Source organism: Chamaea fasciata, unplaced genomic scaffold (genome assembly GCF_029207755.1).
Source record: "Chamaea fasciata isolate MVZ Bird 193981 ecotype frontalis unplaced genomic scaffold, bChaFas1.0.hap1 SCAF_6, whole genome shotgun sequence".
Classification (NCBI taxonomy): Eukaryota; Metazoa; Chordata; class Aves; order Passeriformes; family Sylviidae; genus Chamaea; species Chamaea fasciata.
The window spans coordinates 53406865-53428472 of record NW_027094091.1 but is presented as its reverse complement, the minus strand read 5'-3'; the positions used below and the strand labels follow the sequence as shown (position 1 = coordinate 53428472).

The 21608-nt window shown below is 42.7% G+C and overlaps 1 protein-coding gene across 8 annotated transcripts in view; it reads right to left on the bottom strand.

Annotated features, from left to right (window-relative positions):
* Positions 1 to 21608, bottom strand: part of FAM13A (family with sequence similarity 13 member A) — a 121081-nt gene that overhangs the window by 11239 nt on the left and 88234 nt on the right. For all 8 annotated transcript variants that reach the window (XM_066186384.1, XM_066186385.1, XM_066186386.1 and 5 more), the window contains 8 exons: positions 21454 to 21496; positions 16364 to 16514; positions 8452 to 8665; positions 7944 to 8082; positions 6736 to 6817; positions 6381 to 6601; positions 4938 to 5021; positions 1110 to 1205 (listed from right to left, as the gene is read on the bottom strand). In XM_066186384.1, the coding sequence (XP_066042481.1) occupies positions 1110 to 1205; positions 4938 to 5021; positions 6381 to 6601; positions 6736 to 6817; positions 7944 to 8082; positions 8452 to 8665; positions 16364 to 16514; positions 21454 to 21496 (1030 nt within the window). The remainder of the gene's footprint in view (positions 1 to 1109; positions 1206 to 4937; positions 5022 to 6380; positions 6602 to 6735; positions 6818 to 7943; positions 8083 to 8451; positions 8666 to 16363; positions 16515 to 21453; positions 21497 to 21608) is intronic.

Below are 21608 nucleotides of genomic sequence, written 5' to 3'. Positions count from 1 at the left end.
ACTGTTCTCACTCAGAAGACTGGGAAAAGAAACCAGTCTCATCTCTCCTCTGCTAGCCTCTGGATTTTCAGTTTTGTGTCTAAACAGGACCTGGGCTCTCTTTGACAGCTTTGCATTAAACTGCCCATGCACACCTACACAGCTTCCTCCTCGATTGCCAGCAATGCCTTCACAGCACACATTTTGGGGACTACTTTGCATATTTCAGGAGGAACAGCTTTTTATTTTGTTTTAAATGCAGGACCGAGAACACCTTACAGTATTTACAGAAAAAAGCCCCACTCCTCAGTGACACTGCACTGGGTAATGCTGTGCCAGCCTGTTCACTTCACTGGCTGTCCACTGGGAAAGTGGGCAGGACATGAGCACTGCTTAGGAAAGGCAAAAAAAGGTTCATACATGACAGACAGAGTAAACAGGATCTTTGACAAAAGAACTCTCTTTCCATAGACAGGCTTGAAGTATTCTGTGTGGGGTTTTTAGATAATTAATTTGCAAACACTGGACTACACAAGTTGTCTAAAATAAAAGACAGTGAATTTTCTCCCTAGAGGGCTGTATTGGGTTCCTTGCTGGTGGCAAAGCACCACCTTGAAAGAGGGAATATCCACCACTTAGAGGATCTCTTTAATACAAATTAAATGTTAGAAGACTGAGGGCCCTTTCTTTCAGCCAAGGAAATGCCTGGCATCTCCTTTGGGATCTACTCAAGTCTGTGTTCCTGTGTACAGGGTTCCTGTGCACACAACCCTGTGGAACCAAGCAGCATGGAAGACCTACAGCTCAGCATGGGTTGGTATGGAAAAAGAAGTGAGGCTGTAGCCAAACAGAGGATGGATGAAATAACAGCAGCAGCCCAATGGAAAGAGAAGAAACAATACAAAGTGAGATTGTGCCCTGTGGCTCACAGGTGGGAACTAAAGTCCCTTGACCAGCTTTCTCAACTTCAGTATGAAATGTGTCATTGATTCAGTCATTTGCTTGATCTTTGAGTGATAAGGGAGGCTGGGATTTAGCCATAGTGATTGTGCTGTACACAAAAGTGTGGTGATTCCTTCTTCCTCATCTTGAAACCAAAGAAATAGCCCACAAAAGAATGCTCTACTCACAATAATAGGGATGGTGTTGGCTCTGGAGAGGATCTGCTTGACCAAGCGATACCTGTCATACAAAGGCTTCATCACCTGCCGTTCATTTTTGGTAACCTAAAAAGGAAAAAGAGACGCCCATGAAGCCTGCAACAAATACTCCACTCTAGAACTCATATGCCTGTGATCTGAGGGGCTTGAAGAGACTTGTACAGGGATGACAGGAGAGCAGCATTAGCCCCAAAACTCCTGTCCATCACAGCATCACCTCTGCCCGGTGCCAGCTGAAGCTGTGTCTGGGGTGTCCTGTAGAGGGGCTGTAAGAGACAGGTGGTTTAAATGACCAATTAGGGATCAGATGTCCACAGCACAAAACGACCTGTGGAGGCAGAACTCTGTGCTTGCAGTCACGTCTACCACAGTAAGCACAAGATGAGCTTTCCCATCCTTGTTCTTGTGGCCAGCCCTCAATAGCCACGTTCATGACCCATGAAAAGAAAGCAGCTGCACTGACTGGATGTTGCAATGTGAGGAAATTTCCCTTGAGTACAGTAAACTACAGATTTCACAAAAGCTGACTTTCTGGCTTTGCTATTCCTCCTAATTTCCTTCACAAGCCAGAAATTTTTCCTCTTTTTAGCCCCCTAACCTTGCCCACCATCCCTCCTCACAGCCACTTTGCTGGGAAGGATTCACTGCAATGCTCAAAAGGGATGAAGGTGCCACGGCTCTGTGGCATAGAGAAGAGACAATAGTGCTGTGATGTCCACCTCAGGTGTTCCTTATATTGCTCTGTCCTTAACTCCACTCCTCCTTACTGCTTGTGCTCCCTCCCCGGTTTGAGAGCATTACAAACTGAGTGTGTTCATTTCTGGTTTTCTTTCAGATTCAAGGTAGGTTTTATTTCTTCAGTATTTTCTCACAGCACATTAGAAAACAAACAAAATCCTCAGCAAAACCTGATCATCATTTGGCACTGTCTGACCCACATCCTATAAGTGTCCTTCCATTAGATCTTTTGTCTAACTTTAGATTATAAAGCTCTTATGAGGAAGCTTTAACTGATGTCATGCCTTTCTACTTGCTGCTAATCACTAGAGCACCTGAACAGCTGCCATATAAAAATCAGCATCAACAGCATAACCCCTAGGGAGCTTTGTGCAGTCTCTCTTTCTACAACAGAAACAGAAGAAAATACAGCCTGAGACAGGGAGGCAATTTTAAACTGCCTTTTATTTTGTCTGCAGTTGACTTTCACTGGCATAATCTTTCTACAGCTTTAACATCCTCCCTCCAGAGAAAGAGACAGTTTTGGCTTGTGAGGGGCAGAAAGGCTGTAGGTATTGCCAGGAGTGGGATGGCAGGGATGAACTCTAAGAATCTGGAGGTAGCATCCATCTTCCTTCTGATAACCAAGCCCATGTTTCCTATCCTGGGGGCCGATGAACACAGAGGAAAAGGAGGAAGACCTTTATTCCTTTCCTGGTTCAATGCAAATATCCCCAGGTCTGATAAGGGGCATACAGATGGGCAGTCTGAGCTCTGGGAGCCGAATGTCCCACACCCCCAAAGCACAGGAGGGCTCCAATTCCTGACAGCCTCAAGCTGCCTGTTCATTGAGTAAGCAGCTCACATAGATTAGAGGGATGTGAGCAGCAACAAACAATTCACTCAGTCCTCTTTGTGTTGAGTTTTGTGCTGATGTGCCTGCACTCAATTGCACTGGCTAGCAAGTTGCCTCCAGCTTTGGACATTTCTCTGTAACCCATCTGAAATACAACTAGAGAAACTGAGAAACATAAATATATATGTGCATATATATTTAAAAAATATTATTCCTAGCTTTACAAGATTAGCAGTTTGTGGAACAGGAGGTTCAGCACTACTATTGGCTCAGACAGTCTGTTACTTAAAAAAACCCCAAGACTATGATGAGGCTATGTTGAGGCTGAGAATCAAACCTTCAATTAACAACATTTCAAGTTGATTAACAGCACTGTTCTGTACAGAAAAATAAACACAAGCCTTGTAATGGGCACAAAGTCCTTAGGTATGCTGAAGGATGGAAAAGTCAAACAACATCCTTCAGTGTCAGAATATCAGTGTGGACGAGCAACACAGAGAATGAATACAGGCGTTGGAAGTTAAGTGTGTGGAGTCTGAGCCTGTCCTGCAGCTCATTTACACCAGCAAACTTTACAGAAAGGATATTCTGAAAGTAAATGTTTAGTACATGGACACACTGTCTCGTAAGTTAAACATAAGTAAGACCAGTAAAACCTGAGTATATTTTGGGAGAACATCAAAATGCAAAGAGACTGTTTGAATAATGGAGCCTTTGACACAACTCTGGGGCACACTCCACATGGCAAAAGAGCAGCAGCTGAGTACAGACCATTGCTTGCATTGTTAGAGCAGCTCAAGAATTTCTGCAGAGACAGACTTTTGGCTTAACTAAAACAGTTCAGTTCCACCTTTGCAGGTTCATCTATCACTGGTGCAGAAAGACCCAGTTGCACAATGAATCTGAGCTCCATTGTTTTTCTTGTTTAGTTAAATATCTTTAAGGAAAAAAAAAAAAACTTGGCTGAACTATCCCCATTCTCCTCAAGCTCTCAGTACTTTTCCACTGCTGCACTGCCAGGAGCTGGGAACAGCAAAAGCTGATCAGTCTTCCTTGCCACGCAGTTCAGTGTTGCTAGGTATAGACAGCTTACTTAAAAACAAAACAAATTAAAAAGCAGTTGTATAAATGAAGCATTGGAAAAGATAGGTGGAAATAAAAGCATGGTGATAAGCTCCGGGCTTATCATCTTTTTGAACAGATTGAAGTGAGTTCACTTCAGTAAGATGCTAACTGTTGATTTATATAATTGTAAAAGGAGCAAAAAAAGGATTTGGTCTCACAGAGAACACAGGGAAGGTTAAGTTGATTCCCTTGTGCTGCCGTTTTTCTATTTTACACAAGAATAAATCTGCCTGTCCTCTCATGTAACTATGCCATTTTCAGTTGCTAGTACAGTTGTGACTGTACAATATTAGCACTCCATGAAAACATTTTAAAAAATTAGTGAGACTTTTTAAAACAATGGGTAAAGAAAGATATAATTCAGAAGGAAAAGATCAGGAATCTCATGCAGCAGCAGCATGACAGATTTGTGAGCTGCACCAACCAGCTACTCCTTATAAGCAGTAATTTGCTACTCCCAAGCCACTGCTCAGGGGATTTGCAGCACTCTGAAATTAAGTTAATTTACCTATAGAGCTGGTTACAAAGATTATAATGTCATCAGTGAAAGAGGAGGGACTCATAAAAAGCCAACTTCATGGCCTGGAAGCTACAGTGTTTCTGCCACAGCAGGGATCAACAGGAGACAAAACTTAATTCTCTGTCTTCACAAATAAGTTGCCCTCGTTAAGATCAAATGAACAAGAAACCTTATACCACTGATAACAGAAAACTGCAAACTTCCTGGCTGGATAGGGGACCATGCACAACTATTCCAATGCAGACTGTCCACTGGGCCACAAATTGGATGTCTGCGGAACCTGATGAGCACAATGCCAAAATAATGCCCACTCAGCCTGTAGGCTCTGTCCTGCAGGTGTCTGTCCAGCTCAGTGCTGTGTGAGGACATCACCTTGCCTGGAACAGACTCCTCAGCAGCTGCGGAAGTGAAGGATCAGGGAGGTAGATTAGAGGGTGAAGGTGTGGTTTGTAGAGCAAGAAGTTCTAGTGACCTGACATCAAAGTGGCATATTAGGGGCATCATTTACCACAGACAAAGGCGTAGGAAGATGTACTTTGAAGGAAAAGAAAAAAAAAAAAAAAGAAGCTGCAGTACATACCGGTCTGCCATGAATGCCTTCATAATACAGCAAAGCTTTTTGAAGAGCCACTTTTTCAGCTGCTATCTGATCTCGTGTCATGTCCTATGAAAAGTGGCACAGAGAGAGGGAAAGGGAGGAAGAAAAAAAGTCAGATTCCTGGACTCAGAAAATACTGATCTGTCCCATAACCAAACCATGTCATACCATCATTACATTTTAAAGACTCATCTCCACCTTCCAGTTGTCTTTTCCCAGCTACATTGCCAAAGAGATTGTTGATGTGAGTAGAAGCTTGTGCTCAATGCAGGCAGATTAAACACACAAACTTTGCATATGAAGGTACTTTATGTACCTAAAGTGGATTTACAGATTATAAGTGTGCTTTGAAAAAACACTATGCAACTTTTAATGATGGTGGCTCTTTCTCAGTTAAGATCCGAAATGTAAATTCTACAACAGAACACATGTCCTTTCTTTTTTTCTAAATCTGAGACAAATTCCAGTACCTCTTGTAAAGCATGACACCTTTGCTTTGACTGTCACAAACACTTTACCAAGAACTGAAGTGCAGTCAGATTGCCTCTTACTGTCAATTCTGCTACGGAATGAAAAGCTGTAGCAGACAAGAGGGGGCAAAGCCAAAAAAAAAAAAAATTGGGAAGACAGTTAGAGAAGACTTCTCTAACTAAGTTGGCCAAAATTCCCCCACTGAATTTGCCTGACACCAAGCCTTTTCTCCCTATCACAGCACCAAATACTATCACAGTCCTACAGTAAGCCAGGCTGCAGATTCTTGCTACAGTCAGGAAACAGTCAAAACACACACTGTATGTTTTTCTTCTGCAGATCTAGCAAACAAAGATAATGCTGTCTGCCTCACTCTTATACAGCACTGTACAATTTACATGTCAGCAGACTCAAGGACTTCAGTACAAGGCTGCCCAAATCTCAGGAGCTCATAACATCAGACACGAAGACCTCTCTTCTGATAACCCTCAGAGATTACAGCAGCTAACAGAGCTCAGTGTGAAACTCCGAAGGTTAGCAGTAACACACCCTGAGAGAACAACATTCAGTTTTGGAGTGAACAGGAAGCGAACAGATGACACAATCTCCAGAAGCACTGGAAGACTCAGAATTTGCCAGAAACCTTTGGATGTAACAACAAAAATAGCCAAACACAGGGCAGGAAAAAATTGCAATAATTCAGAAACATTACTAGGAATATACAAGGGTCAGAAAAAGAACACAAGATGACATACAATAGAAACTGAGCTCTGGGAAAAAAAAAATCAAGATACTAAAGGCAGAGGGAAAGGAACTAAAGCAAGTGAGCCCAGACTAAAGGCTGCAGACTTTTAAACAAAATGTAGAATACCACAACACTTTCACAAGTGACTGTGCAGCCACAAATAACCAACTTGCACTTAAAGGCCTAAATCTGATGTGTCTACATTGTACCTTAATGTCTTCAGGTCGATTTGTCTCTGCTCGTTTCTCTTGAAGCTTCTTCTGGATGGAGTCAAGGGTCACTTCCACAGCAGGCCTGGCAGATTTATCAGACAGGTCTTGTTTCTTGTCATCCTCCTTCTCCAGCTGAGAGCCAAAGCTCTTGGGGAGTGTGTTGCTGCGCTGACGCACAACAGGGCCAAGGTCTTCCTCCGATATCTTCAGTTTTGACTCTGAACAGGGAAAGATGAGTAATTCTTCATTTTTAAAGTGTGAGAGTGTCATGATCACTGCCTCACATCAAGTCTAAATGAGACAGAGTCAAGCTGCCCCACAAAGGCGGGAGTAACCACTGGTGGCTGCTCACCTTTAAGTTGCTTTCGGAATTTGGCCAAATCATTTGTCCATTTGAGCACTTCAGGGTTGGCTGCTTTGTCACTGTGGGAAGGCTGGGAGGAAAGAAAAGCCATGCTGAATCTGTGTTAAACTAACTACCAAGAGAGATTCACTGAAACAAGAGTGTGGCACAAAGGAGTACAGTGGAATTTGGACCCAGCACAGCGCCCAGGCATTGGCTTCTGACTGGCAGCTGCACATGTCTGAAATGGGCTGGTCAGCAGACCATTTCAGACCTTACTTTAACTGCTCCTGCCTATCACAACACCTGTCTCAGTGCCATCATGAAATGGATTTTCTTTTTAGAAAACACAGAATATCTGATGCCAATGATTAAGTTGTAGGAGTGACACAGAGGGCTGGATGCACATTGGAATCCTTTTGTCTATTGTTTCCTAACAAGAGGGTACCTCTAAAATAGAGGAAAGCTAGGATGAACAGTTGGGAAAGTGTTATGACACATGTATCCACACCAAAGGCTGCCTTACGTCCAAAGACATCAAATAACCCAAATTCTAGGCTACAGCAAGCTCCGAGCACTCCTTTCAGCCTTTCCTACTGCAGGCAAGATCTTTCCAGTACAATTCTTTGCCACTTAGATAGCCCAAGATGCACACATGCAAAGCTTTACATTTCCTCACAAAGCTTTCTGTGCATCAGAAGGGCATGTCAGAACAATTAAGACTCCAGTATGCTGCTGCTGCTCAGCAGCACTTGACTGTGGTTCCTTGCTCAGGAGTGAAGGCAGCTGCTCTCTCTCCTCTGCAATGCACAGGTGTCCTGGGATTACCATCATGCAAATGAGATCAGCAGCGGTGCTTCCCATATGCTGATGTTCAATAAATAAACAAACAGAAATTGAACACAGCTATTCCTACACATCATCTTAAGCAGTGGTCGAAATCCTATCAGTTCATTAGCCTTCCTCTCTTGTGCTGCATGGATATTGCATAACACCTGGAAAGGTAATCTGTTCGGTGTGCATACATATTTCTGGGGGACAGAAGGTCTTCTGCCTTTTTTTTCCCCTTTCCTTGTTATGAAAGCTTTCAAGCCCTCTGTGTGTTCGGCATATTTCCCTGGTGTCCCTCTGCATGCTTGACCCACTTCCCTGGTGCCCCTTCTCTTTGCTGCTAATCCATACATCTCCACATAAATGTTTAACTCCTAGAGACTCACTCTGTATTTCCTCTCCTCTTCGAATTTGTCCTCAAATCTCCTGATCTTTTTCTTCAGCCCTTGAATCCTCCGAGTGAGTTGAGCAGGAGTAAGGTCTTCTCTGTCATCTTCATAAGATCCTAAAGATGAACTCCGTCTCCTGCCAAGAGCAGAGATTGCAGGAAAAGATTATCCAAACAGCCACAGTACAACTTGATGCAGAGAAGGCCACTAACATTGCGTAAATAAAGGCAAGGCCACGAAAGTGAGAATGCTATGTTGCTACTCTGCAATGAGAGGTAGCAAAAGATGCTCTAACAGCCTCTTTCGGCAACAGCAAGTCCCTAGATATTAATGCAGAAAGCCAGAAATTAATAACTAGAAAGAACTTTATTAAAAATATCAGTTCCCTGTGAGTAGGGACAGAAACCCAACACAGCAGAGCCAATCCAAAGAGATGCTGCTTGATGCAATTGTGTAAACCCTTGGCACCTGCATGTGAAATCAGCACTGGCAAATCACAACCCACCTCATGAAGGAATGAGAATTGGGAGGAGAAGGAGGCACTTCTGTATCATCCAGGTATTGTTGGCTCTGTCCATAGGCATAGAAGCGAGGGGACAGCATGGGATCGCTGTCCTCATCCAGAAGCTGGCGAATCAAGCGCCCGGCCTGCGGGGAAAGGCGAGCCTCATCTGAGTCTAAGCCGTCTCGCTGCCATGAGGAGAGAGCAGGGATGGGCTCTGGGAACAGTAAGACAAAGGCTGGTTTTATCAGGTTTGTTTTATATGTAAGACAGACTCCAGGTAACTTTCTAATGAACCCTGACCTGTTCGTCCTGCACTGTAACTCTTGTCACCAGGCATTCTCTGGTCACTACTCCCATCTGCCCTGTGTGCAAAGCATTACAAAGCCTGGCCACAACAGGTAATCTACAGAAACATAAGTCATCTCTTAGGTGCAACAGAAAACTATTCAAAAGCTGACCATGAATTACCATGGACTGACACCAAACGAGGCAATCACCAGCCAGCATCTTTGAGGAAAAAGTTATGCTGGACAGAGAGCATTATTGGCACATGGTATATAGAAGAGGCAATTGAGTTCCAGAAGGATTTTTTTTCAGTTTCAGGATGTACAAATGCTGTAAGTGAAAAGTGTATTAATGGTTCTTATACAGGCCCCAGCACTCCAGTGCGACCCTGTTGCCTGCTATTGGAAATTCATAGCCTGGGAGTATGCATAGGTTCTTCTAATTTGCAAGCAAAAGGTGCATCACATCACCACCTGTTCCACAGGGTGCTTAGCCCACATATTAACAATTATAGTAATATGGTCTGAGTTTCCCCTTTTCCCTTTCACATGCTGCTTACAGCATGGTAGGAATGTGAGGAAATCTTCAGCCCCTTGGAAAACCTAACCAGCCAAAAGTAAAAGCAGGGTTGTACAGGGAGGTGGTGGAGTGGGAGAGAAAGGGAAACTCAATTTAGCACTGCTGATTAGCATAATAGAGCCCATGGAAAGCAATCGCCTCAATCTTGTGATCACTCCCTCCAGATGCCATAAGGAGTCTAACATTTTGTGTTCAGATAGTTTACTAAGCTGATTTGCATGCTCCTACTTAAACTGTCTAATCCTGTGGTGCTAAGAGCCAGGCTTTGAACTTATAAATCTAACAAATAGCTCTAGAGTCAAGTAACAAAACAAAAACCTTATAGAAAGCTCCCAGACCAGTCGCAGAGCTACGAACTAATTGTTTCCTGTGTTTAGTGGTATAGTCATCATTCACAAAGAGAGGGGGCTTTTGAAGTTATCAGTTTATGAATAAAAAGCAGTGTTTCCTTTTGCTGAACAAGGTTAATGTTTTCACAGCTCAGAGTGGATGGCAGGAAGATTCCCCTGCAGAACCTGTGTGCTGTTTAGCAATCCCCCACTGTACAACTCAGGCAGTCAAAGATCATCACCAATGAAGCAGTGATGGGCTCAGTGCTGTTTTGCTTGTGCATATCTCCAAGTGATGCTCTCCTCCTTTAGCCTTCTTCCTTAGAACACAGATAAAAATGGCATGCCTCTGCTTAGAGGCTGGTGCTGCATGCACACTGATATGCTACGCTGAAAGGCATGACAGGAGGTTTTTCCACAAGCTTTTTGCATAAGAGCCCCTCAAAGGTGTTGTGGTAAGAGAAGCACATAAAAGCCTGGCTCACAGGGGCTACTTCCATGGGGCGTGCAAGCCCCAAGTGTATGAAGGCTGTTTTGCCATGGTTTGGAAAGCTTATGCAGCCTGAACTTCCTTCAGGTCATTTCTGAAAAAAGAGTTTTTCTAAGCTCTGTTCAGCCTTAGCAGTTTCTAATGCCTGAAATATTTTGCATCCATGTCCCTGAATCTCTCATGATTTTAGGAAGAGTCTCACAAGATCTTTTGTAGCAAAATACAGGGTTAATACAAAAGGAAAAAAAAAATAATATATTTGACCAGCAGGAACAAGACTTATATGATGCATAAAATTCTTCCAGACACATCTCAGTTCTAATTGTTTGAATACCTCTCACCCACAAACCGAATTTCCTCTTGGAAATTGTTAAATTACACCTCCCTAGGATTTACATAGACGGAACAAACTTAGAAAAAATCAGGCATATTTAGCAGTAACTAAATTAAGCTCCTACCACACCAGCTAACAAAGCCATTATTAATCATGTATGACGTATGTGACTTTGTCCAAGGTGGATTTAAAACCAGATAGCATGCAACATTCAGGGAATTGCAATGGCTCAAAGAGCCTCTGACCAAACCCCAAAAGACAGCAAAGTACTTCGTGTAACCTAATTGAGACTGAGGTATGTCTGCTTTCTATTTTGTTGATTTCAAAATACTCCCCCGAAACAGAAACTCCCATTCCAAAGAAGAAAGTGTTAAAGGGGAGAAGAAAAAAAAGGCCTTAAAAGGAAAAATCAAATTTGAGACTTGACAGAAGAAACGGCTGCTATAGAAAATCAGCTTTCTTTAACCCTTGCTGCTGGAAGGCCTGACTCTATGGGGAATTTTGTTTCCCTTGCTGACCATATAAATTTAGAAGACAAAACCTCAACTAGACACAAAGTGGCTAGACCCCTGAGAGCGATGCAGCAATTCATCAAGGAACATATTTAGATATGTACATTTACAGATTTTATCTACTTCAGATCACTAAACGGACCAGAGCTGCAGTTCAGCTGCCTTCTCTTTCCTGCTGGCCAGGTGCCAGGCCCTTCAGCTGGAACCAGTGGAATTGCTGGATCACACAAACACCCAGGAACCCACTAAGGGTAAGCTGCTGCTTCCTCTGACAGTGCACAATTAATTCCTCTTTAACAGGATACATAATATCTTTTGTTATTCATTTTGATTCATTTTGCCAAGATAGCTATCAAAGCACTGAGCTTTTTCTGAAGGCTGCTGAACTCCCGGACTGAATGGTTTTTTGAAGTATCTGCTATGAAATCCAGTTTTAAAGCATCCACTACCATGATTTATGCTGTCAGCCTTTCCCCCTTCTGCTAACTGAAGAACAAAATCTCAATAGATATTGTAAACATTTCACCTTTTCTTCACCACTGACTTGACAGCGCAGTTACACTTACTCCTCTTCTGGCCTGAACACATCTCTCCTGTTCAAGGAAAACTCTCGGTTTTCTACTCATGACCACATTCTATCCATGTACTATTTTCCCCCCATTTTTCAGAATGACAACTTTTCATGAAAAAAAAAAGAAAAAAAAAAAAAAAAAAAAAGAGGGGAATGTTTAACCACCATGGCTGCACCAGTGCAGAGGAAGCATGAAAAAATTTTTAATGTCTTGATCAGATTCTCTAGGCATTTCTTTCAGGCATGCCTTTTTTAAGCTGGCACAGAAGCAGTGAACCGTGTGCTGGTAGTGAGCCTGCAGTCCTTCAGAAGCGCTGCTCTCCCTCTACAAATCCCACAACCAGCTCATCTTCCAATAAAGCTGTCAGCCATCTGCCAGGTGTGGCTCTGCAGAGCTCCGTGGGCACGCAGAGCATCGCCTATGGCAGTACAACCTCTCTGCCAACCTGCTGCATAGAGGGCTGGAGATTTTAATAAACCTGAACTATTACGTGCTTCTCAGGAGATGAAAGATTTATTGTATCAAACCGGTGTATCACTGGTGAGCTCCAAGCCACCTCGCTGACAAAACCTGAGGTTTTTTTGTTGCTACATTGCATATTCGCCACAGAGTTACTGGGGGCTGCAGGGCCAACAGAGGGGCGTCTACACACAAACACCACTTGAGGCGCAGCCAGCAAAACGCCACAGGCATCTCCCGTTTCCCTCTCTGCAGCCACGCAGCTCATACATGCTGCTAACACTGCTTTTACGCACACCCATCTGTCAAACAACCTGCCAAATCTTAGCTACTGTAAATTGAAGTAGGTCCAGAGGGATTAAAAAGTCTAAACTCATTACAACACCTGAGGTGCTAGTATCAAACGCCACTTGAAAGATTCCAGAAAGACCTCTCATAATGAAATGAATAAAGTAATTTAAAACCCCATCCAAGGCATTCACTAGCTCAGTAACAACCTATTTTCTTCATCTTATAAATAACTATGAAAATATCCTTGCCTGAATACATCAGCAGGCATTCTTCCTACATAGATCAAAAGAATAGCCCAAATACAGCGCTACCACACCTTTTCACTCAGTGAGATGACACATTTCAGCTAGCAAGCAAACTTTGTATTTTGTTCATGAGGTGCCACAACAATCAAAAATACAATTTTAATATTTTGATGCTATCCAGTAAACGATGCAACTTTTCTCGATACTTAGTAATAAAAATAGAATGTGCCCCATCACCTTTTGATTTCTTATGCTAAAGAGTGTTACACACAAATACACTGATCAATCGAAGTTCACAGTGTTGAAAAAAACTAAATTCAGCTTCCCTTCTGCTACACTGTATGGATTTTTCTGCTTTACTTTGGGTTTTTTCCATGGGAAAGTATCAATTAAGTCAGTGTCAAAACTATTTGTAGATCAGCTTCACCCTCAGGGTCTCAAGTGCTGCAATACTTGAACTCAAATAGTGTTTTTAACCTTTGCTTTTTTTTCTTTTTAAGCTTGAAGAAAAATGCCTGCTGATTGTTTCGTAAGTGCTTGTTACTGTAAACTCTGCTTGAAATCTCAGCTACAGAACTTTTTAAAAGTGTCAGTAATCGGGTGACATCAGCAACAATCACACATCATACTGATTTACTGAGCTGCCTGCTCAGCCCAATCTGCTGACAAGGTCAGCCGCTGCTATGGAGAGCAACATACTTCCAGATTTTCCTTGAGGACAGGATAGCAAGTTCTGGGCTTGAATTAGAAACATTTGGTGAGAAATCTGCACAATAGTGCTGGCCTGTGAGAGAACACTCTGTTCTCCTCAGTCACTGCACCCGATTCAAACTTAATCCACAACAATTAGAAACCTTAGCTGTGGAAGCAGCTCTGAACATGCCTGCTCCTAAAGCCATCTCAGCCGGCACCCACTGACCAGCTTAGCAGGCAAACCCAGCAGTCAGACGTGACAATCCCAGTTCACAGGGACAGCTCGGTCCACATTCAGGGCAGTAAAACTCCCTGATCCACACATGCCGAATGCACACCGGGAAACTACTCCTGGACCACGGGAAATGCACTGAGGTAAGGAGCTCAGCCCTTGAATTTTGCTGGGGCACTGCTCATGCCCTGAGTGCTGCGTCAATAGCCTGATGATTCCTACACAAGCCTCTATACTTAGCAGGTGAGGGGGATGCAGAAGGCGGGCACATGGCAAAGTGTGAGGCTATGCATTGCAGGGAGCAGGGAGAAAATGTCTCTGTCCTCGCTGTGCTCAGCTTCAGGTAAAGGGAACATAGCCTGGAGAAGTACAGCTAATCTGTCCTTGTGTACAGATTTGACTATGAGGTGAAAATTATGGGGAAAAAAAATCCGGTAGAAATTACTTCTAGTGCAACATGAAGAGCACAGTGCCCTGCCAGCTCACCTGGCAGCAGTTATAGTTCTGTGTCTCTGAATGAGGGCTTTTAAGGCAGCTCTGCTCTTTAAATGATGGAGAGCATGCCTGAGTGACAAATAAAAGCTAGTCAATGGACAAGGTTGTCGTGTGTAATTTTGTGCCCATTGTTGAAGGCTCTTTCCCAACATTTGACTGGAGGCAGTGACAGCTATAGCTGAAGGCAAGTCCTCAACCTGTAATTGTTCTCACATGTCACTTGTGAAAGTCCCAGCATTTGCCCTGGTCACTGGACAGTCTGTATTTCCTACACTATGATCTAGAGGACCATGACCTCAAACATTAGCTCAACTACGTCCTAAAAGAATGGGTAATTTCCCAAGAGATGGACCTACCAAATTTGCTAGAGCAAAGCAATTAACAGCTCAGTGTTTGGGCATTTGAAGGTACAGTCCTTTCTCTTTTTGGTTGGGGATGCAACCAGAGCTGTGGCATGGATCCTGCAGAGATGTATGAAGGTTTGAGTGACTCAGGTTGGCTGGTAGAGAAAGGGAGGATGTCCTGGTTGCTATAGGTGTAGATGTGTGGTACAACCCTGCCCTGCAAAGTCCGTCTCAACAACAGACTCTGTTGTTAGCTACAGAAGCAGTCTGAGAGTTGATGTTGAGATATTCCTCTTCCTGGCTGCTGCAAGCTTGATTCCACATCCACAGCTAGGAAAGACTCAGTCTCTCCTTGCTGAGACACAGAAGGCACCATTTTGCTGCTGTTCACACGCACCAACAAAATGGTGATTCTGGAAGGCACGCATTTCAGAAGATGATGTCTCTCTCACCCCACACAGCTGATTCTTTTGCAACTGCCCACCTCCTCCTCCTGTGAAATACACGTGAACAGAAGGGAGGAAGGAGCAATCAGAGAGAAGCACAGTCACATGTGCCCATAATCCTGTCTCATATTTGCAGGGCAAGAAAGCTGGAATACAAACGTAAGAGCATGCCTGCTGAGAGGGAGTTTAACCAAAGAAGCAACTTATTTCATACAATGGGAAAGCCTCTGGCAGACAGAAAGGAGCTGTGTTCTCCCCTTCATGTGTTCATATGATTCCTATTAGTAATGCAGGAAGGGGAAAAAAAAAATCATTATATCCAAAGGTTCACAGGACAGCTGAAGCCACACATCACCTCTGAGAGCCCAGACATGCTCACCCTGGCTTGAGACCCTGCAGGGCTCTGCTAATTGGCCCCTCAGTAAACATCCAGCAGCCAGGGCTGCCTGGGAGCCCTTCTGTGGCACTTTGATCAGCCCTGCTGAATGTGTGGTGATTCCACTCAGGGAATCCCCACCAAGCAAGCAAATGGAAAAATTCCCTCCTGTGCACAGTGACTGCTTGCCCGGCTGAATCAAAGGCAGCCATGGCTGCGGGTTTTCTTTACTCGCACCTGAAGCATCATAACTACTCTCCTCCTGGAGGGAAAAGCAAAACATACTAGGTCACGTACACCGTGGAGGCAGGAGCAGAGAACTTCCTTCCCTTCTCAGTGTTCCTCAGAGACTGTTATTTTAGAGCAATGAATTAGTTGCACATTTTCCCTTTCCCGCTTTATTAAAACACCACACTTGTGTTTTCCTGCTTCTTCCCTGTCAAAACTCATCTTTCACTCCTAAAGCACAAACTAACAGAAGAACTCTGGCTTGTACACAGGCAGATACACTGTAACTAGAAAAGGGTTTGATCCCAAAACTGCTGGACACCTTCATTTCAAGTTAATTTCAAATGAAATTAAGGTCATGGCACCCACAGAGTTTGGCCAGATTCCCACTCATATATGAGTAAGTGTACAGTCAATCAAGCACGCACTCTGGAGAGGAGAGCTAAGAAACAATATTAAAGCAATTTATATGACATACAATCAATTTAACACTGCCATTTAAGCTGATGATCAGAATTCCTTCACAGCATACATAAAAATAAGTTGTTTGTAAGACCGAGTAGCAGATAGACAGCACTTTTTACCAGCTGTGCTTTTCAGGTGTGAACCATTATTTCCAAACAGTGATTGAAGAAAAGTTCTTTCCAGACTGTGAAATACCCAGTTGCTTTGAAGCATAGGGCAGTCTAGCTTAATTACCCATTGATCAGCCACTAAGAAATAAGGTATCTTGAAACCCTCAGGGACTTAACAATACTAAGCAGAACATGAAAGTAACTTCAAGAATAAAACATTTCATTTTCCACCTGTAAGTGACAACTAGATTTAGTACCATTCAGTATTTGCTTCCAGTTTCTCCAAACTTTCAGCTCTATATTCAGGACAAAGTTGCTTTTCTATAGTTTTTAGCAAGAGAACATGGTGACATAAAGATACATCCAGCCCACTCCGGTTTCCCCCTCTCTCATTTCACTCACACAACCAGCCATCACACAATCCTACCTTCCCAGTTGTTGTCATCACACAGTGATGTTAAATCCAGCCGAGGCACTTCAGATACAAAGCTGTTTTCCTGATCATCAGCATCTTGATTTCTTTGCAACTTGTTTTCAGGCATGCTTGGATGTTCTTGAATCTTCATACTTGAAGTCAGCTATGTCCCCATACACCCAAGGAAATGAGAGAGAAAGGGAAAAAAAAAAAGTTTCAGGATGCAGAGGGGGGAAAAAAACCCTGCAAGTCACAGCAGCAGTAAACTCATGCCTTTGGCTAAAAAGATCCAAACAGACCCTAATGTTTCCTGCTCCAAATTCAAATCCCTCGCTCAGTGACCCCTGTGTACTAATTGCTCACTCACACCAGTAAAAACATCCGTCCATCTGCCTTCATTGAATTTTTCCTTCTTTAGAAAGCTCCTGCAAGTTCCCGAGACTGCCTGCCCTGACAACTGCATGCAGATGAGAAAGCCTCCAGTAGTGGATTGGGATGAAATGGGAGGGAGGGAGGGAAGCAGGGAGGCAGGGAGAAAGGGAGAGGGAGGGGGGTGGCTGCGTACACTTCCTACAGGAGCTCAACTCCTTCAAGCAACAACAAAAATGCTGCTGCTGATGTGAGGCTGTAGCAATATGGTGCCTTCTAAAAAGCAGGCACAGAGCTCCTGAGGCAGCAGCCGCAGCCAGCCAGCAGCGCAGGCTACGTACATGAATGCTCTCATGCAGGCTGTGCTGGCTCAGATCAATTAGTGCCAGCTAAGCTGTGCTGGCTGCACATTCCCCGATTTCCTGTGGTTGTTTTCTAGCTGGGCGTGGGGAGAGCAGAACTATTTATGGAGGAGCTCTGGGTATTAAAGCGGTCTTGCGCAAATCCAAATGGCAGTAGGGTTTGGCATCTCAGCTGCAAGCAGTGTGGACTCTGGGAAAACGCCAAAAAATTCACACAAGCATCCAGTAACAGGAATTAAAAAAACAAAAAAAGCAGAATTCTGTCAAGTACATGATTCATCAGCCAGTACTACCTAGAAGCGAGTGCTGTTTGTCTCAGCACTGTTCTCCCCTGCACATACCACACGTCCGTGTGCATTTGTGCAGAAATCCCTGCCATTCCCACAATCCAGAGACACAGTGCGCGTGTCTGTGACAGCGCCTGATGAGAGCGCTTCTGTCACTCCAAAATAAACTAGCTGTAATGCCTCACAGAGGGCAGGAGGGAAAAGGAAGTGTAATGCATGTACATAAACATGTACTGTGATATGTATAAGCCCACCAACAAACACAGAGCTAGATGAATAGACAGGATTATGTTACTACATAAACTATTCGGATTTGTTAAGAACAGCTTAGGCATAATTCTCTCAAATATAGTCTAGCGGGCAGTCAGCATGCAGATTTTCCCTCTGCAGGTATTTTGAAAATCTAGTAAACAATCTGCATATTCTGATATGGGAAGAAAATGGGCCAATAGAAAATAACCAGTATTTTTGGATCTGTTTTCCTTGTGAATCCAGAAGCACAGCCAAATGCTTCAATATCCCTAGTACATGCCACTAAGGTACATTTACTTTTTTCATCTGCAGAAAGCTAATGATGTGTTGTCCTTTGGAGCAAAGAAAAACAAGTAAATTTCATGAGGAGGGAAAAAAGTTGCCCAGTAGACAAATCATACGAATAAATGTTTTTATCTGGATTCAGCTCCATCAATCCCTGCAATTGAATAGGGTGCTAAATAATTCCATCTAGGCTTGCTTTCCCACAAAAGGATCAGGTGATCTTTTGAGGTCCCTTTCAACCTGGGCTGTTCTACTGTTCTAAAAATCTGGTCAATAAATACCCTGGTATTTGTAAAGAGTGTTCTGCATTGTATTTGTGTAAGGTGTGTATTTCCTGTTCATTTCAATAAATGGCCTTTTTGAAACATTATAACAAAATGAAACACTAGATGACAGTTTGCCAAGCACTAATAACTCATGCAGCTTGAAGCTAAATCTGATTACAAATGTGTTTATTGTGAGAGCTGTACGTGGAAAAATGCTAATTCACCATTCAATATCTTTTAAGCTGCTTCCAGGTTGGAAGGACTTAAATATTTCTCTAAGGTCCACTGACAAATTTCCTGCCAGGATTTAAATAGTCTGTGTACCTCACAAACAAAGACTGGTCAGTGGCCAACTGTATCAGTTGATAAACTGCTTGTAAGTTGCTGGCACAGTATTTAAAGGTGGTATTTTAAGGCAAGGAAAGAAATAAAGCACCGAGTTTCAAAACTGGTGCTATTTTTAATAACAAAGAAGTGTGAAGGAGAGGAACGTACCTAGATTTTAACAATTTCAAAGGAAGCAACCTGAGAATACCATCTCGTCACCACTACTGATACTAATTAGAGATAAATGTCTTTCTAGGAAGAGTGTACCATCTCCTGACTTATTAAGACTCTTAAAAGATACCTGTAGCAGATATAAGGGCACTTCCCAGATAGGTAAACATTTCCAATACACATATATTAGAAAGATCATATCAATGTCTTCTTCCTCCTGAAGTCATTTCAGTCATTGGAAATATTAAAAAGGTATGTTAAAACAGGCCTGTGCCCTGCCTGCAGCCAGTTACTCTCCTTTATTTGCTCACTGATGTGGGTTCTAATACAATGAATAAATCATTAGGTGTTCGGAAGAACAACGGTGGTACAAACCCAAGAGACTCAAGAAAGCAGATGTTTAACTTCCTTTGCATTAATGCTCCAAACCCATAGAGTGGTAGATAATTTAGTATTCCTCATCACTTATTTTCTTTTTTGATTTCCTGACATCACCAGCTGCCAATCTCTAGGAAAAGAATCAAGTAAGGGAGAACTACTTTGCTTTAGGTAGGGATGCGCCACAATTTCTTACAAATCAAAGGGGCAACAAGTTGATTATGTTGGTAACAGTTGGCAGTCACAGTTCACTGCAGATATTACATAAGTGACTACAAAAAAATCTTCAAAGCAGGTATTTGAATTCTGCTTTTTAGAAGCTGCTTCTGCAGCCATGCTTTGCAGGCACCAGTAACTGCAGATCTAAGTAGCCTGGAGATAAGTCAGCTGCATTCATTCTCCCTGCTCCAATGGAGATTGAGCATAAAGAGTAGCTCAAACAGCAAGAAATAAATGGCAACAGAAAGACTTTTACATTCTGATCAGGAGGTTGTATTCTGTTCAATTACATACGGATTCCAAGCAACTCCATATAAAGGGCTTGTTTCCCCTACATGTGATCTTCCATTAGAGCCACAAGCAGGAAGCATCCTTAAGCACGTTTTAGGACTGCAACCTCATGAAAGAACAGCCATTTTGCTGCCTTCCTCCTACCTGAGCCACGCCAACACCCCTCTACACTTGTTGCCATGTTGGTATGAATCTTAAATACTTTTCCCTTATCAAAACCTGGGTACTAGAAACCTATGTTTTTCATCCTGGAGCATAGCTGCTTCCAAGAGCAGATTACAAAAGTTACAAAACCACTGAAAATTCATTTGAGGCTTGTGTTTCAAGGTATTTTTACAGTCTCACAGACACCCAAGTCAGCACAACTATGGTAAATTCCAAACCCTTTTCCTAACAGCTTTAGACTGGAGGCAGGGTGAAAAAGAGAAAAAAATAAGAAGAACCCTGTCCTTTCCTCAAACTGAATGAGTTGTTTGTTATGAAACATATGTCTTTAACCTGCCCTAAGCAAAAGGCTTATGAGGGGCAAGGAATGTAAAACAACTCTGAAGGAATGTAACATTTTATTGACCTTATAAGTCCTACATAATACAGAATCTCTGGGTTAAGATCCTCTCCTACAGTTAAAATTCTACACTTTAAAACTTTTTCTAAAATGTAATTAATTTTAAGGTTATGATTTCATATTTAAATGTATCTCCACCAGACTAATTTACAAGCTTAATAGGAGTATTGTGTAGCATGGCAGCAACAGCAGCTTTTCCACATGCAAGTGGGTACGTGAGGAACAAGGCGCTGCAAGATCTAGGCTCTGGAAAATACAACAGCTCACGAGCAACTGCAAGGGATTACTGACCCTCTGGAAGCAAAGTAGGAGATCCATGCAAGCCCAGTCAGAGCAGTGATCAAAGGCAGCCCTGAACACCCTTTGCAGGGGCTACACATTTCAGGGTCCCACAAACTTCACCAGCTACCACACAGCTGATCAGCTGTTAGCAACCTTCTATCTCTCCCGCTAGGTGGAAATAATTCCCACCAGAAACAAAGTCTAATTTTAAAATATTATCAGCCTTTCAGACAGCTAGAGGAACCAGACAGTGGCTACAGCTGCTTTACTGTGCCCATTTAAATGGATGCACAACTGAGGGAGAGGTGCCTCAGATAAGTCTCCGGAGTATTTTAAATGCTTGATTGTCTAGAGGTTTTTAAGCAAACCAAAATGAACCAGTGACTGCAAAGGGATTCAATCTAATCCAATCTCAATCTTGGAAAACATCATAAAGCCAGTGTAAGAAGTGTGTGTGTGTGTGTGTGTGTGTGTGTGTGTGTATGAGAAATGGAAAGTTGGGGGAAAAACTGTTGCCATCAACATCACATCTCTCCTCCTGACATCCATCCCAGGCATCCACTCTTAGAAAGCAGCAGGAGGTGATCCAGTTTTCTGAGGCAAATGGATTATAGACACCCATGTTCAAAAGCAATAGGCTGCATTAGGAAATGATAAATAAAAGGCCAAATGATTTTAGAGAAATCAAGAGACACAAGCTAATCTTACTACCCTGACAGATAAGCAGTCAGATGTCCTGTTTGTCATAATTAATGACGGAACTTCAGGTCACTTAAACCACAATGGTGACTTCAGTAATCCTTCCCCTTTTGGCAAGGAGGGATCAAAGGGACTGATGCAGAAGCTATCAGACTCCCCAATGGTTGAGAGGCTCCCTAAACTATATAAATAAAAAAGCAGAGGTAAGGGACAGAAAAAGTAAATGCTAACTCCATTTCTCTTATGAAAAACAAAATTATATGCATAACAACTTGTTTCTGCTCAATAAAATGCTCATTTGGAGACTGTAAAACTGAAACACAAAAACAGCAACAAAAAAAATACCAACCTGAGAATGCCTCAAAAAAACCTCATCGTTTTCACTTTCTTTGCTATAAAAAAAAACAAAAACAAAAACAAACCAACATATTACAAACACAAAACCAGACTTGTCTTGTAACAAAAACAAGCAGGACTTCAGCACACAAAGGTTTTTACATTCTT